Source organism: Dipodomys merriami, unplaced genomic scaffold (genome assembly GCF_024711535.1).
Source record: "Dipodomys merriami isolate MVZ:Mamm:240054 unplaced genomic scaffold, mDipMer1.0.p SCAF_345, whole genome shotgun sequence".
Taxonomy (NCBI): domain Eukaryota; kingdom Metazoa; phylum Chordata; class Mammalia; order Rodentia; family Heteromyidae; genus Dipodomys; species Dipodomys merriami.
In genome coordinates, this window is record NW_027204993.1 from 869,923 (window position 1) to 885,175 (window position 15,253).

The 15,253-nt window shown below is 54.4% G+C and overlaps 2 protein-coding genes across 3 annotated transcripts; one reads left to right on the top strand and one right to left on the bottom strand.

Annotated features, from left to right (window-relative positions):
- The first annotated feature begins 1,143 nt into the window (after positions 1-1,143).
- On the top strand, positions 1,144-8,799 carry LOC138803639 (single-stranded DNA cytosine deaminase). Of its 2 annotated transcripts, none has more exons than XM_069987685.1 (5): positions 1,144-1,216; positions 5,005-5,152; positions 5,684-5,954; positions 6,605-6,720; positions 7,779-8,799. In XM_069987685.1, exons 1-5 carry the CDS (start codon positions 1,209-1,211, stop codon positions 7,830-7,832), a joined length of 597 nt encoding a protein of 198 aa, XP_069843786.1. In that variant the 5' UTR covers positions 1,144-1,208; the 3' UTR covers positions 7,833-8,799. The 2 variants fall into 2 exon arrangements, with proteins under 2 accessions (XP_069843786.1, XP_069843787.1); XM_069987686.1 differs by having other exon boundaries at positions 6,605-6,684.
- Positions 8,800-10,008: 1,209 nt separating this feature from the next.
- On the bottom strand, positions 10,009-14,998 carry LOC138803641 (C->U-editing enzyme APOBEC-1-like). Its single transcript, XM_069987687.1, has 5 exons — positions 14,894-14,998; positions 14,344-14,371; positions 12,478-12,875; positions 11,663-11,781; positions 10,009-10,927 (listed from the first exon to the last, which is right to left on the bottom strand). Exons 1-5 carry the CDS (start codon positions 14,907-14,909, stop codon positions 10,781-10,783), a joined length of 708 nt encoding a protein of 235 aa, XP_069843788.1. The 5' UTR covers positions 14,910-14,998; the 3' UTR covers positions 10,009-10,780.
- Positions 14,999-15,253: the final 255 nt, after the last annotated feature.

The window sequence follows — 15,253 nt, forward strand, 5'->3', positions numbered from 1 at the left end:
ATGTGGAAAACAACTGGGCCCATTGTCCAAATCACGTGCTTCTCCGGTGAAGAATCCACAGAGACGAAGGCGGCTTTAACCCCGGGGCTCCGGACTTCCGTCCTCAGGCTCGCTCCTTTTTCATCGCTGTATAGTATTCCCATCGATGTATTCTGTACTCTTCCCAAGGTGATTCTACTGTGCCATTCAAAAGAGAACCACTCTGGATGGAGAAGACACAAAAAGGAATCAACTAAACAGACTGCGCTGCATTCAGTTGTTTCGTTTTTGGGGTCAGTGGTGGGACTTGAACTCGGAGCCTGGGCGCCGTCCTTGAGATTTTTATTATTTTGCTCCACCACTTTGAGCCACAGCGCCACTTCCGGCTCTTTGGTGGGTCCTTGGAGATCAGAGTCTCATGGACTGTCCTGCCCGGGCTGGCCTCGAACCATGATCCTCAGATCTCAGTCTCCTGAGTAGCTGGGATTACAGGCGTGTGCACCAGTGCCCTGATATACATTTTTTTTTTTTGAGCAGTCATGCTTTCTAGAAAATCAGCTAAACATTGATTCTCATCCAAGTGCTCTATAAATAAAACTAAAATGAGGGGGCTGGGCAGGTGGCTCAGGGGTAGAGCGCTCGCCTCGCATGCATGAAGCCCTGGGTTCCATTCCTCAGTACCACAGACACAGAAAAAGCCAGAAGTGGCGCTGTGGCTCAGGTGGTAGAGCGCCAGCCTCGAGCTGAAGAGCTGAATCTGTTGCTTCAGACTCATGAGCATAGCAGTCAGGCACTGGTGGCTCACGCCTGTAATCCCAGCTACGCAGGAGGCTGAGATCTGAGGATCGCAGTTGGAAGACAGGCAAGAAGACAAATGGGTGACACTCTCCAATGAACTGCCCAAACTGCCAGAAGCGGTGGGCCGTGGTTCAGGTGGTAGAGCGCCAGCCTGGAGTGAAAAAGCTCAGGGACAGCGCCCAGGCCCTGAGTTCAAGCCCCGGGACTGACACGAAAAACAAATAAAAAATAAACCCAGTGACTGCGCTGTCAGTCAGCCATGCCCGGGACACCTGGCCCAGCCCCACGGCTCGGAGACCTTGAGGGGACAGGGGGAGGAGCCCCAAATTTGAATGTGGGGGCCCCATGCTTGAGCAGGGATATAGCTGGAGGCTGGCATCCCCAGCTTCACTCCTGTCCGGGACTACAGCGGGGCGCACGCGGCACACACCATGGACAGGTAAGGGGGGTCCGCCTGGGGAGCAGGTGCTCTGATTCTCCAGCCCCTCGACGTGACTTTCTCTCCTGTCACTTTCTCGTCGGAAGAGGCTGCAGGCTTTCCGTTTTCTGTTCTAGAAATGTCTCGCAGCCCTGGCTTTAGGTAGGACGGGCCACCCCCCGGCCGCTTGCTGGGTCTCCGTGGGGCTTTTGCTCTCTGTTCTGTACTCCGAAATTAATGTGCTGCGCGACGGTGCTGGTTCCTGCACCTCAGCTGCAAAAGGTTTTCTCCACAGACCGTCGCGGAGCCCGGCCAGTCTTGATAAAGACTCAGATCCTGAAATGGTCGCAGGGAAATGTTACCTAATAATCCTCATCCTCATCCTCATCATAACGATGGCCGGTGGCTCCCGCCTGGCATCCCAGCTCCTCAGGAGGCTGAGATCTGAGGATCATGGTTCAAGGCCAGCCCGGGCAGGAAAGTCCATGAGACTCTGATCTCCAATAAAGCAATGATACAAAGCCAGAAAGTAGAGCTGTGGCTTAAATGGTAGAGCATTGGGGGGGGGGGGGGAGCTAGAAGTACAAAGCCCAGAGTTTGAATCCTGGCAGAGAGAGAATGAGAAAGAGAAAAAGAGAGAGAAAGACTCAAAAACAAATGTTCCTAGGAGACTTTGCTGAAACTATTCACTGTGCTATGGAAATTCATAGTTTGCTATGTGTGTTGCATTGCTCTGTGTGTGTGTGTGTGTGTGTGTGTGTGTGTGTGTGCCGGCACTAGGATTTGAACTCAGCACCTCACCTTCTTGCTTGGCTTTTTTCACTCAAGGCTGGCGCTCTACCACTTGAGCCACAGCTACACTTTCTGGCTTTTTGCTAGAACACTGGAAATCAAGAGTCTCACGGCCTTTCCTGCCCGGGCTGGCGTTGAAGCGCGATCCTCCGATCTCAGCCTCCTGGGTAGCTGGGATGCCAGGCGGGAGCCACAGGGACCAGTCGCTCTTTGGAGCTGAGGATTATTTTTAGCCCGTGTGTCTCTGGTTTGCATTGTCAGTGACGCATGGGGCGTTCTGCCTCAGAGAACACAGCTGTTTGAGCAACTGTCACCGTGCCAGCCTGGCACAGTGCCCGGGCAAAGTCCTTCCTACACCAGTGAGACACCAGGCTGTCAAGAGCCATGCTAGCAGCGCACGCCTGTAATCCCAGCCCCTCAGGAGGCTGAGATCAGAGGATCGTGGTTCAAAGCCAGCCCGGGCAGGAGAGTCCATGAGACTCTGATCTCCCATGAACCACTCAGAAAACCAGAAGTGGCGCTGTGGGTCAAGGGGTAGAGCGCCAGCCTGGAGCTGAAGAGCTGAGGGGCAGCGCCCAGGCCCTGAGTTCAAGTCCTACAACCAACTAAAAGAAAAATACAGTTCAGGGTTTTGTTGGTTTGGGTTTGGGGGTGGCCTTTGGGGGGGAGGTTCCTGTGTGTGTGCCAGGACTGGGGTTTGAATTCAGGGCTTGAGCACGGTCCCTTCGCCATTTTTTTTTTTTTGCTCGAGGTGGGTGCTCTTCCGCTTGAACCACACCTCCACCTGCAGCTTTTTGCTGGGGTTGGAGATAAGATTGTCACGGGCTCTCCTTTGGCCCCTGGTTGGCTTCCAACCATTCCAGCCTCCGGAGAAGCAGGGATGCCAGGCGGGAGCCACAGGGCCCGTCTGGAGCTGTCTGGTGGACGTGTTAACTGGGGGGGAGAGGGCTGAGCGCCACCCGGTCCCCGCACTTCCCCGCGCCGCCACTGGGTGGCAGCACCAGCGCACCCGCGGGAGGCGCAGATACTGAGAGAAGATAAATCATCTGTCTATCATCTATCCATCTGTCTGCCAGTCTGTCCGTCCATCCATTCATCTATCTATCTATCCATCCATCTATCTGTCGGCCTGTCCATCCATTCATCCATCTATCTATCTATCCATCCATCCGTCTGCCTGTCCATCCATTCATCTATCTATATATCCATCTATCTATCTGCCAGTCTGTCAGCCTGTCTGTCCATCCATTCATCTATCTATCTATCTATCTATCTGTTTATTCATTTATTTATTACTAGTCCTAGGGCTTAAACTCAGGGCCCTCAGCTCTTCAGCTCAAGGCTGGTGCTCTACCACTTGAGCCACAGCGCCACTTCTGGCTTTTTTCTGTGTCTGTGGTGCTGAGGAATCGAACCCAGGGCCTCATGCATGCAAGGTGAGCGCTCTACCACGGAGCCACCTGCCCAGCCCGGGCAGAAGGTCATAAAGGTCAGAGGCCAGTGCTGCCAAAGACCTAAGCGCATCTTAGATGGGCGCTAGTGGCTCCCGCCTGTCATCCCAGCTGCTCAGGAGGCTGAGAGCTGAAGATCACGGTTCAAAGCCAGCTGGGCCAGGCCGGGAAGATGCTGACTGTGGTGGTGATGATGATGGTGATGATGATGATGGTGATGATGATGATGGTGATGATGATGGTGATAATGATGATGATGATGGTGATGATGATGATGATGGTGATGATGATGATGGTGATGATGATGGTGACGATGATGATGGTGATGATGATGATGATGATGGTGGTGATGGTAATGATGATGATGATGATGATGGTGGTGATGATGATGATGATGATGGTGATGGTAATGATGATGATGATGATGATGGTGATGATGATGATGGTGATGATGATGATGGTGGTGGTGGTGGTGGTGATGATGATGATGGTGGTAATGGTGATGGTGATGGTGATGATGATGATGATGATGGTGGTAATGGTGATGGTGATGATGATGGTGATGATGGTGGTGAGGGTGGTGGTGGTGGTAATGGTGATGGTGATGGTGATGATGGTGGTGAGGGTGGTGATGGTGGTGGTGGTGATGATGATGATGATGGTGATGATGATGATGGTGATGATGATGATGGTGATGATGATGATGATGATGATGATGATGATGGTGATGATGATGATGGTGATGATGATGATGGTGATGATGATGATGATGGTGATGATGATGATGGTGATGATGATGGTGATGGTGATGATGGTGGTGGTGGTGATGATGATGATGGTGATGATGATGATGATGATGATGATGATGGTGATGATGATGGTGGTGATGATGATGATGGTGATGATGATGATGATGATGGTGGTGATGATGATGATGATGGTGGTAATGGTGATGGTGATGGTGATGATGGTGATGATGATGATGATGGTGGTGGTGGTGGTGATGATGATGATGGTGGTAATGGTTATGATGATGGTGGTAATGATGATGATAGTGATGATGGTGGTGGTGGTGATGATGATGATGGTGATGATGATGATGATGATAGTGATGATGGTGGTGGTGGTGATGATGATGGTGATGATGATGATGATGATGATGGTGATGATGATGATGGTGATGATGATGATGATGATGATGGTGGTGGTGATGATGATGATGATGGTGGTAATGGTGATGGTGATGATGATGATGATGGTGGTGGTGATGATGATGGTGGTAATGGTGATGGTGATGGTGATGGTGATGATGATGATGATGATGGTGGTAATGGTGATGGTGATGGTGATGATGGTGATGATGATGATGATGATGGTGGTGAGGGTGGTGGTGGTGGTAATGGTGATGGTGATGATGGTGGTGAGGGTGGTGATGGTGATGGTGGTGATGATGATGGTGGTGAGGGTGGTGATGGTGATGGTGGTGATGGTGGTGGTGATGGTGATGGTGGTGAGGGTGGCAGTGGAGGTCGCGGCCTCCACCCCGAGCCTCCGCCCGCCCCGCAGCCTCCTGATGAAGCAGAGGAAGTTCATCTACCACTTCAAGAACGTGCGCTGGGCGCGCGGCCGGCACGAGACCTACCTGTGCTACGTGGTCAAGCGGCGCGACAGCGCCACCTCCACCTCGCTCGACTTCGGCCACCTGCGCAACAAGGTGCGGCGGGGCGGGACTGCGCATGCGCGAGCGCCTGGGCCCGAGCTCCGGCCGGGCGAGGGCGCGCGCCGGGAACCCGGGCCACGCGCATGCGCGCGCACCTGGCCCCCCCCCCCAGAACCCCGGCCACGCGCATGCGCGCACACCTGCCCCCCCCCCCCAGAACCCCGGCCACGCGCATGTGCGTGGAGCACTCTGCGCCCCCCACCCTCCCACCACAGTGCCTCGGCCGCGCATGCGCATGCACCAGGAACATCCCTCTCTCCCCCAGCCGCGCATGTGCGTGCACCTAAAGCCCCGGGCCACGGGAGAGCCGCGTGCCCACAACCCCGGCCACGCGCGTGCGCATGGAGCACTCCACCCTCCACCCCCGCCACAGTGCCTCAGCCGCGCATGCGCGTGCGCCTGGAACACCCCCCCCCCACCTCCCAGCCGCGCATGCGCGTGCACCTACAGCCCCCGGGCGCGCAGGAAGCCGGCCCGGGCAGGGACGGCCCCGAGCCCCTCAGCCCCAACCGGCTCCCGCCGCAGGACGGCTGCCACGTGGAGCTGCTGTTCCTGCGCTACGTGTCCGACTGGGACCTGGACCCGGCGCGCTGCTACCGCGTGACGTGGTTCACGTCGTGGAGCCCGTGCTACGACTGCGCGCGGCACGTGGCCGCCTTCCTGCGCGGGAACCCCAACCTGCGCCTGCGCATCTTCACCGCGCGCCTCTACTTCTGCGAGGAGCACAAGGCCGAGCCCGAGGGCCTGCGCCGCCTGCACCGCGCCGGCGCGCGCATCGCCGTCATGACCTTCAAAGGTGCGCCACGCCCCGCCGCGCCTGCGCCTGCGCCGTGCGCCACGCCCACGCGGCCCACGCGCGCCCCCACGCCCCCGGCCCGCTCCGCCCCGCCCGCGCCTGCGCCGCCGCGCCTGCGCCCTGCGCCCCGCCCACGCCCCCGCGGCCCCCGCGCCCCGCCCACGCCTGCGCGTGCGCCACGCCCACGCCCACGCGGCCCCTGCCACGCCCCGCCCGCGCCTGCGCCATGCGCCACGCCCACGCGGCCCCCGCCCGCGCCTGCGCCATGCGCCACGCCCACGCGGCCCCCGCGCCCCGCCCCGCCCGCGCCTGCGCCACGCCCACGCGGCCCACGCCACGCCCCGCCCGCGCCTGCGCCCTGCGCCACGCCCACGCGGCCCCCGCCACGCCCCGCCCGCGCCTGCGCCATGCGCCACGCCCACGCGGCCCCCCCGCCCCGCCCGCGCCTGCGCCATGCGCCACGCCCACGCCCACGCGGCCCCCGCGCCCCGCCCCGCCCGCGCCTGCGCCGTGTGCCACGCGGGGCCTCGGAGCTCAGCCTCCTGAGGAGCTGGGGGGGGGAGGGCGGGTGGCTCCCGTTCCCCTGGTAACCGCGGGCGTCTGCCGGCCCCGCCCCTTCCTGTGTCCCGTGTCGTGCGTCGTGTGCGCAGATTACTTCTACTGCTGGAACACCTTCGTGGAGAACCACGAGCGCGCGTTCAAGCCCTGGGATGGGCTGCACGAGAACTCGGTGCGTCTCTCCAGACAGCTGCGGCGCATCCTCCTGGTAGGCCGCGCGCATGCGCGCCAGGACGCGTGGGGGGGGAGGCGGGGGAGGGGGAGGGGGAGGAGGGGGGAGGGGGAGGGGTCCGTGCCAGATGTGCCCTCTGGCGTGCGGCGTTGACATGTCACGTGGCACAGGCCTTGTATCATCTTACGTATGGCATCTTTCCTATTACACATATCGCTGACACTACTTTATAGTATTTTCTATTATATGATTTATATTCATGTATCACATAGACTTATGCATATAACTTATTTTATAGATTATATTTCCTATTATACATATAGTTTATATACATATCATACATATTATACATATAATATATACGTATTATGCTTATAATACATACTATATACATATATGTATTGCACATATTATACATATACACGTATTATACATGTCATATTATACATATAATGTATACATATTATACACATCATACATATACATATAATATATACGTATTATACACGTCATACATATTATACATATAATATATACATATTATACTTATAATCCATATTATACATATAGTTTATGCTGTGGTCTATGTTATTTTCTAGACTATAATTACTAGTTTACAGATTACACTTTGGCTAATATACCTATAACATTTTATACTCTGCATATAATTTAGATTGTTATACATGCATAATTCATATTATATAAGTGGTATAATTTACATTACACATTGTATGCGGCCGCATGTTTGTGACATGTAAACCACATGCGTACTGTGTAATGTCACCTGTCATCATATACTACCTGGCATTTGTTTAGCTGATACCGATGCATGTGGCAGGTGATTGTACTTTTTCCTACTGGACGGGTGATTCTCCCTCCCGTCAGAATCCTCTCCCTCCCCAGGCCTTCCTGCCTTTGCTTCCACCCCAGCGGGCGCTCCACCCTTTGAACCACGCCTCCAGTCTGGCTTTTTGCTGCTCGGTTGGCGATGGTCTCTCCCCAGGGCTTCTTTCTCCGTCTGCCTCCGTCTGTCCCGGGCTGTCTGAGTCCCGCGTGTGCGTGCAGGATTTCATCCTGTCCCTCTCCCCCCACAGCCTCTGTACGAGGTGGACGACTTGCGCGACGCCTTCCGCACTTTGGGGCTCTGACAGGAGCGGCGGGGACACCGCGGCCTGTCCCCTCCGAGAGCGGACGCAGCGAGCCCCCTGCACGCCGGCTGCGCGGGGCTCCCCCCACGCCGACGTCCTTCCCGCGCGGAGGAGAACACGCGATACACACATCTGTGTGTGTATGTTACACACATAGCTGATACATGTACATACACACGTATGTGACTCTCAAAGAAGCGCAACACCTGCAGAGAAACAGAGAAGGAGTTGGACACCCATAGCGCACGCCTGTCATCCCAGCCACCCAGGAGGCTGAGCGGGGAGGATCCCAGTTCAAGGCCAGCCCGGGCAGGAACATCCGGGAGACTCTTACCTCCAGTGAATCACACACAAAGAGCAGAAAAGCTGAGGGCCAGTGCCCAGGCCCTGCGTGTGCAAGCCCCAGTACTGATGCGTGTGCGCACACGCACGTGCACACACACACATACACCCAGCAGGGCAGAAGCCTGGTGGGCTGGTGAGTGCCACACCACCGTCTCCTGGAGCTCCTGGCCTCTGTCCCATCCTGCCCCTGGGCCCGCACTGAGCGGGGTGTTTTCTTCGTGTGCAGCATGCTTGTATATTTGTACATAGAGGATGGGGGTGCTATGCACAGTCACCTCCAGGCGACCTTAATAAAGGAGCAGAAAATGGACACAGGACTCTCAAGACTCCCCAAGGAGAGGTTGGTTAGTTCTAGAGAAGCCCATAACTGAGCCCGAGGCTGGTAGCACACGCCTGTAATCCAAGCTACTCAGGAGGCTGAGATCTGAGGATCTCGGTTCAAAGCCAGCCTGGGCAGGAAAGGCCGTGAGACTCTGATCTCCCATGAACCACCAAAAAAACACAAGTGGTGCTGTGGCTCAAGGGGTAGAGCACCAGCCTTGAGCAAAAAATGCTCAGGCCCTGAGTTCAAAACTGACCCCAAAACAAAAAATTAAACCAAGCGGAGAGGAAACAAAAGACATTGAAGTTGGTGAATTGTAGGAGTTGGCAAAAGCCTGCTAAAGATCCATGACGCTGAAGTTAGCATGTGTGTGTGTGTGTGTGTGAGTTGGTCCTGGGTCTTGAACTCAGGGCCTAGTGCTTGTAGGCCCAAAGCTAGCGCTCTTACCACGTGAGCCACAGCTTCGCATGCAGCATTTTGCTGGTTCCTTGAAGATCAGAGCCCCACGGACTTTCCTGCCCAGGCTGGCCTCGAACCACGATCCTCAGCTCTCAGCCTCCTGAGTCGCTGGGATGACAGGCGGGCTTCATCATGGCGGACTAAGCTGTATGCTGTATCTACAAGTAGTAGATAGCGGTGGAGAGGAGGCTGCCGGCCCAGAAGGACTCAGAGCTTCTTAAACCTGCTAAAACCTCAAGGCTCACCCCTTATCAGCTCAGGGAAAACACCTGGGCCGTGGGTTCAAGCCTGGGTACTGGCACAAAGAAAGAAAAATGTGGCTGGGAAGGGGGCTCCGTGGTAGAGTGCTTGCTTAACGTGCAGGAAGCCCTGGGTTCGATTCCTCAGCACCACATACACAGAAAAAGCCGGAAAGGGCGCTGTGGCTCAAGTGGTAGAGCGCCAGCCTTGAGCTGAAGAGCTGAGGGACAGCGCCCAGGCCCTGAGTTCAAGTCCCAGGACTGGGAAAGAGAAAAGAGAGAGGAAGGAAAGAAGCAAGGGAAGGAGGGAAGAAAGGAGGGAGGAAGGAAAGAAGGGACGGAGGGAAGGAGGGAGGGAGGGAGGAAGGAAGGAAGGAAAATGTATACACTGTAATCCTAGCTACTCAGGGAGGCTGAGATCAGAAGCTGGTGATGTGTAGCCAGCCGGATGCAGGAAAAGTTCGTGGAACTCTGGTCACCTCTGAATCAGCGAAAAGCTGCAACTAGAGGTGTGGTTCAAGTGGTAGAACGCCAGCCTTGAGCCAAAAGCGCAGGCCCTGAGTGCACATCTCAGTACTAACACACACACACACACACAGACACACACACACACAGAAAACCCCAACAGGAGCATCCAAAGCCGGGGATCAGAAGCTTCCCTCTTGGCTCCAACAGACAGAGCACTCAGCCTGTCAGCACCCTGCAGAGACACCAAGTACTGTGCACAAGTACCCAGCTTCTATCAACCAAGGCGCCAAGTTACTCCGTTAGAGCTAGTGACCACCGGCACCCGGCTGCCCGACACACTGCACACCATAATAAATATTTATTATTTTCAGACGGGAAGCTGTGGGGTAATTAGGAGAGATGGCAGGAAATGATACAATCGGGGATATGGCTGGAGAGGAACTTTTCTATTTGTTTGTTTGTTTGTTTTGACACAAGAGCTTGGTAGCTCCCGCCTGTAATCTCAGCTCCTCAGGATCCTGAGAGACGCAGATCCTGGTTCAAAGCCAGCCCAGGCAGGAAACTCCATGAAACTCTTATCTCCAATAGACCACTGGAAAAAAAAAAGCTAGAAATAGAGCTGTGGCTCAAGTGGTAGAGCACCAGCCTTGACCCAAAAAAAAGCTCAGAGACAGCACACAAGGCCCTGAGTTCAAGCCCCAGGACTAGCACCAAGAAAAGACAAAAAAAAAAAACCAAGTCTCTGTAGATGGTTCAGACCCAGAACTAAGTGTTCTCCTGGAGAGCCAAGATTATAGAGGTGTAGCACCATGCCCAGCCCAGAGTCTAAAAACTCTCAATGAAAGCCAGGCCCCAATCATCCCAGCCAACCAGGAGGCTGAGATCTGAGGATCACTGTTCGAAGCCAGCCCAAGCAGGAAAGTCCATGAGACTCGGATCTCCAATGAAGCACCCAAAAAAAGCCAGAAGTGGCGCTATGGCTCAAGTGGTAGAGCACCAGCCTTGAGCCAAAGAAGCTCAGGGACAGCACCCAGGCCCTGAGTTCGAACCCCAGGACTGACAGAAAAGAAGATCTCTTTTGCTGTGGAAATGGTCCACACGTGACAATATCATCTTCATCTCCACGGAAACACAAACACCAACCCCGTCGGCAAAAGAAGCGGAGGTGGGATCCTCTGATAGTGGACATTCTCAAGCCGAAGTGAGAAAAATGTAAGCTGGTTTTGACGTTGTTTTGAAATCCGTACACAGGGTGGAAGATTCTAGAACAAAACAGAAAGATAGATTCCTTTCATCTTAGGATCAGTACTTTGGTTTGTGTCCATCCTGAGGCTTGAACTCAGGACCTGTGCACGTTGTCCCTGAACTTTTCCCACTCAAAGCTGGTGCTCTACCATTTGAGCCACGCCACCACTTCCAGCTTTTTGGTGGCTCATTGAAGAATCTCTCCTGGACTTTTCCTGCTTGGGCTGGCTTTGAACCGCGATCCTCAGATCTCCTGGGTAGCTAGGATGACAGGGGGGAGCCACCAGCACCCAGCATAAGTATTTTAATTAATGTAATTATTGCCATAAGTCAGTATTTGACCTAGAACTCAAAGAAGATCGCATAGCCAGGCGCTGGTGGCTCACCCCTGTAATCCCAGCTACTCAGGAGGCTGAGATCTGAGGATCCAGGTTTGAAGCCAGCCCAGGGCAGGAAAAGTCCATAAGACTCTTTATCTCCCATGCACTACCAGAAAACCAGACGTGGAGCTGTGGCTCAAGTGGTAGAACACCAAGCTTTGAGCAAAAGAAGATCAGGGACAGACAGCATCTAGGCCCTGAGTTCGAGTCCCAGGACCGGCACAAAACAGATGGATCAATACTTAAGTAAGTTAATAACAATATAGAAGACAAAAGGAGACAGACAGATGGTTATACACCAGAACAGCAGAAGAGGAGTTTGAAGGAGGAGAATTTGTGCAGTGAGAATCTTTGTCTTTCCAGGAAACTCACATGAATAATGCAGTAGAGTTCCAAATTGTAAAGCGCCATGCACTGGATGGGGTATCTTGGCCAGTGCTCTTCCTGCCCAGGGGGGTAGTTGACAAAATTCTTCCAGCAGTAATCATACTCTAAGGAAACACACAGCTTGTGTAAGCCAGACACCAGTAGCTCCCGCCTATCATCCCAGCTACTCAGGAGGCTGAGAGCTGAGGATCCCGGTTCAAAGCCAGCCTGGGCAGGAAAGTCAGTGAGTCTCTGATCTCCCATGAATCACCAGAAAACCAGAAGTGGCGCTGTGGCTCAAGGGGTAGAGCACCCACCTTGAGTGAAAGAGCTCAGGGACAACGCCCAGGCCCCGAGTTCAAGCCCCAGGTCTGACAAAACAAGTCCCGTTGGTTTGACAAGATGCTTTACAGTTCCTACAAAAGCTAAAGAGGCTGCAGGGGTACGAGCAGAGAAAGGAATCAGTTTGATTTTGCTGTTGGTGGTGGTGGTGTGTTTTTGAACCATTGCTGGGGTTCGAACTCAGGAATCCAAAATCTCACTTCACTTTTTTTTTTGTTGTTTCCTTTTTGCTCAAGGCGGGTGCTCTACCACTTGAGCCACAGCGCCACCTCTGGTTTTCTGGTAGTTCATTGGAGCTAACAGTCTCCCAGACTTTCCTTGCTCAGGCTGGCTTTGAACCGTGATCCTCAGACCTCAGCCTCCTGAGGAGCGGGGATTACAGGCGTGAGCCACAGAGCCCGGCTTGCAATCTCTTCTGAGCTTACGCTTCCCTCCGTTCTCCTCTGTCCCTCTTCCCTGTCCCCACCCCTGGCTGTTACCTTGGGGCCTCATCACCTGGATGGTGACCCCACTGTGAAGGAGTTCCCGGAGCCCTTGGCGATTTTGAGGATCCATGTGCTGGAAAAGCCGGGCGACATAGATGACCAGAGACACACCGGGGTGCTGGCTGAGGAACAGCCTGATGGCCTTCGAACAGGAGGAACAGGGGCTCCAGGACAGGAACCAGAGAATGGAGCAGCGGGTGGATGGTCGGCAGTACCGCCCTGCGGTCAGGTTTTTGATGAAGTTCACTTCCACGTGACTGTCCGCCGTGTTCTTGGCGGTCTCCCTCCACACCTTGTGGCTGCTCCAGGTGATCTGGTACAGCAGACACGCCTCCCTGCGCAGCTCCTGCGGGTTGAAGAACGCTTCGAACTCCCAGGGCTCGATCCGCCTCCTGGAACACACCAGGTACACCCCTCGCTGCGCACACCTGGAATCCATGCCCCCCTCCCCCACACGGCTGACCCCAAACATGAGACCTCAGGAGCTTTGTCTCTTCTCTCTTTCATTGGTTTGTTTTGTCAGTCCTGGGTCTTGAACTCGGGGCCTGGGCGCTGTCCCTGAGCTCTTCAGCTCCAGGCTGGCGCTCTACCCCTTGAGCCACAGCACCACTTCTGGTTTTCTGGTGGTTCATGGGAGATCAGAGTCTCACAGACTTTCCTGCCTGGGCTGGCTTTGAACCACGATCCTCAGATCTCAGCCTCCTGAGTGGCTGGGATGGCAGGCGTGAGCGCCGGTGCCCGGCATCGGTGGTTTTTCTGTTCCATCTCCGGCTTATGGGCATGGGTCTGTTCGAATGGTCGGCGTCTCTCTCCCACACAGAGCCAGAGATGCATCTTGTAGTCAGGATGTTTGAAGATTATTCTGGAACCACAGGGTTCCAGCCTCCAATTCAGCTAGCGGTGTGTTTTTGCCAGGTACCAGTGGCTCCCGCCTGTCATCCCAGCGACTCAGGAGGCTGAGATCTGAGGGTTGTGGTTCAAAGCCAGCCCGGGCAGGAAAGTCTTTGAGACTCTGATCTCCCATGAACCAGCAAAAAGCAGAAGTGGAGCTGTGGTTCCTGTAGTCATTCACACCCTTGAGTGAAAAAGCTCAGGGACCGTGCGCAGGCCCTGAGTTCAAGCCCCAGGACCAGCATAAAAGGAACAAAAGAGAGAGAGAGAGAGAGAGAGAGAGAGAGAGAGAGAGAGAGAGAGAGAGAGAGAGAGAGAGAGAGAGAGAGAGAGGAGGGAGGGAGGGAGGGAGGGCTGGGCAGGTGGCTCAGTGTTAGAGTGCTCGCTCGCATGCATGAGGACCTGGGTTCGAGTCCTCAACACCACATATGCAGAAAAAGCCAGAAGTGGCGCTGTGGCTCAAGTGGTAGAGCACTCACTTTGAGCTGAAGAGCTGAGGGACAGCGCCCAGGCCCAGAGTTCAAGCCCCACGACCGACAAAAGGGAAAGAAAGAAAGAAAGGAAGGAAGGAAGGAAGGAAGGAAGAATTCAGAGGGCACAGGAGCAGAGATAAATCACAATCATCTTACAAAATTAATTTGGAAAGACAAAACGAAAGAATGGTAACAGGGCATAGAAGGAAAGAAGAATTATATTATTATTTATTTTTGTTGGTTGTGGGTCTTGAACTCTGGGCCTGGGCGCTGTCCCTCAGCTCTTCAGCTCAAAGCTAGTGCTCTACCACTTGAACCACAGTGCCACTTCTGGCTTTTTCTGCTTATGTGGTGCTGAGGACTCGAACCCAGGGCCTCACGCATGCGAGGCGAGCACTCTACCACTGAGCCACCTGCCCAGCCTCCTCAATTTATGTTTAAATAAATCCATTTCCTCTTGCTTCTGTTCCATGGCCTGAGCCAGTATTTGTCTTACCTTAGAGTGTCATCTCCAGACGCAGGAGCTGTTGACCAAGAAATGGCTGTTAGACCACACTCCAAGTGTTGAGAAAAATGCCCCCAGCAGCAGCTCACTCCCCTAATCTCAGCCACTCTGGAGGCTGAGAGCCGAGGATGGCAGTTTGAGGCCCACCCGAGCAGAAAGTCCAGGAAACCCTGATCTCCAATTAACTAACTACCAAAAAGTCAGAAGTCAAGCTGTGGCTGAAGGGGTAGAGCGCCAGCCTCGAGCAAAAGAAGGTCAGGGACAGCGCCCAGGCTGTGAGTTCAAGCCCCACCAGGATCAGCACACACACACACACACACACACACACACACACACACAGAATATGCAGCAGACCAGGTGTGGTTGCATACACCTTTAATCCCAGCTACTCCAAGAAGCAGGAAGAGAGTCATCTCGGGCCAGGAGTTGGAGACCACAGAGCAAAAAGTGAGTCTCCTAAAGCAAGCACACACCACAAGGAAAGACCAAAATGGAACCCCAAAGAAAATGGGGTCTCTCGGGACCCAGGGCCCCCCTCTACCTGGTCCCGCAGCCATGTTGCTCTCTCTCGCTCTCTCCAGACTCCTCTCTCTCCTGCTGGCGCTGAGTGATCTGAAGACTGCTGCCAGCAGCCTCTGAACTTTTGTACCCCAGGGGTGCCACCGGCTTGGAGGTAGGGTGACTCACCCTCAGTTGTGGGGAGAGAGGAGGGGCGGACAGTCAGGGAGCATTTGCATATCTGGAGACAAAGCAGTTCAAAACCAAGCAGGGCCCCGCCTTGTTCCGGAAGACGAAACTGAAACTCAGAGGATGTACGGCCTGAATTGGATAAGATTGATTCAGGAAAAAGGTGTAAGAGCAATAAGGAAATGCACATTAACGTGTGTGTGTGTGTGTGTGT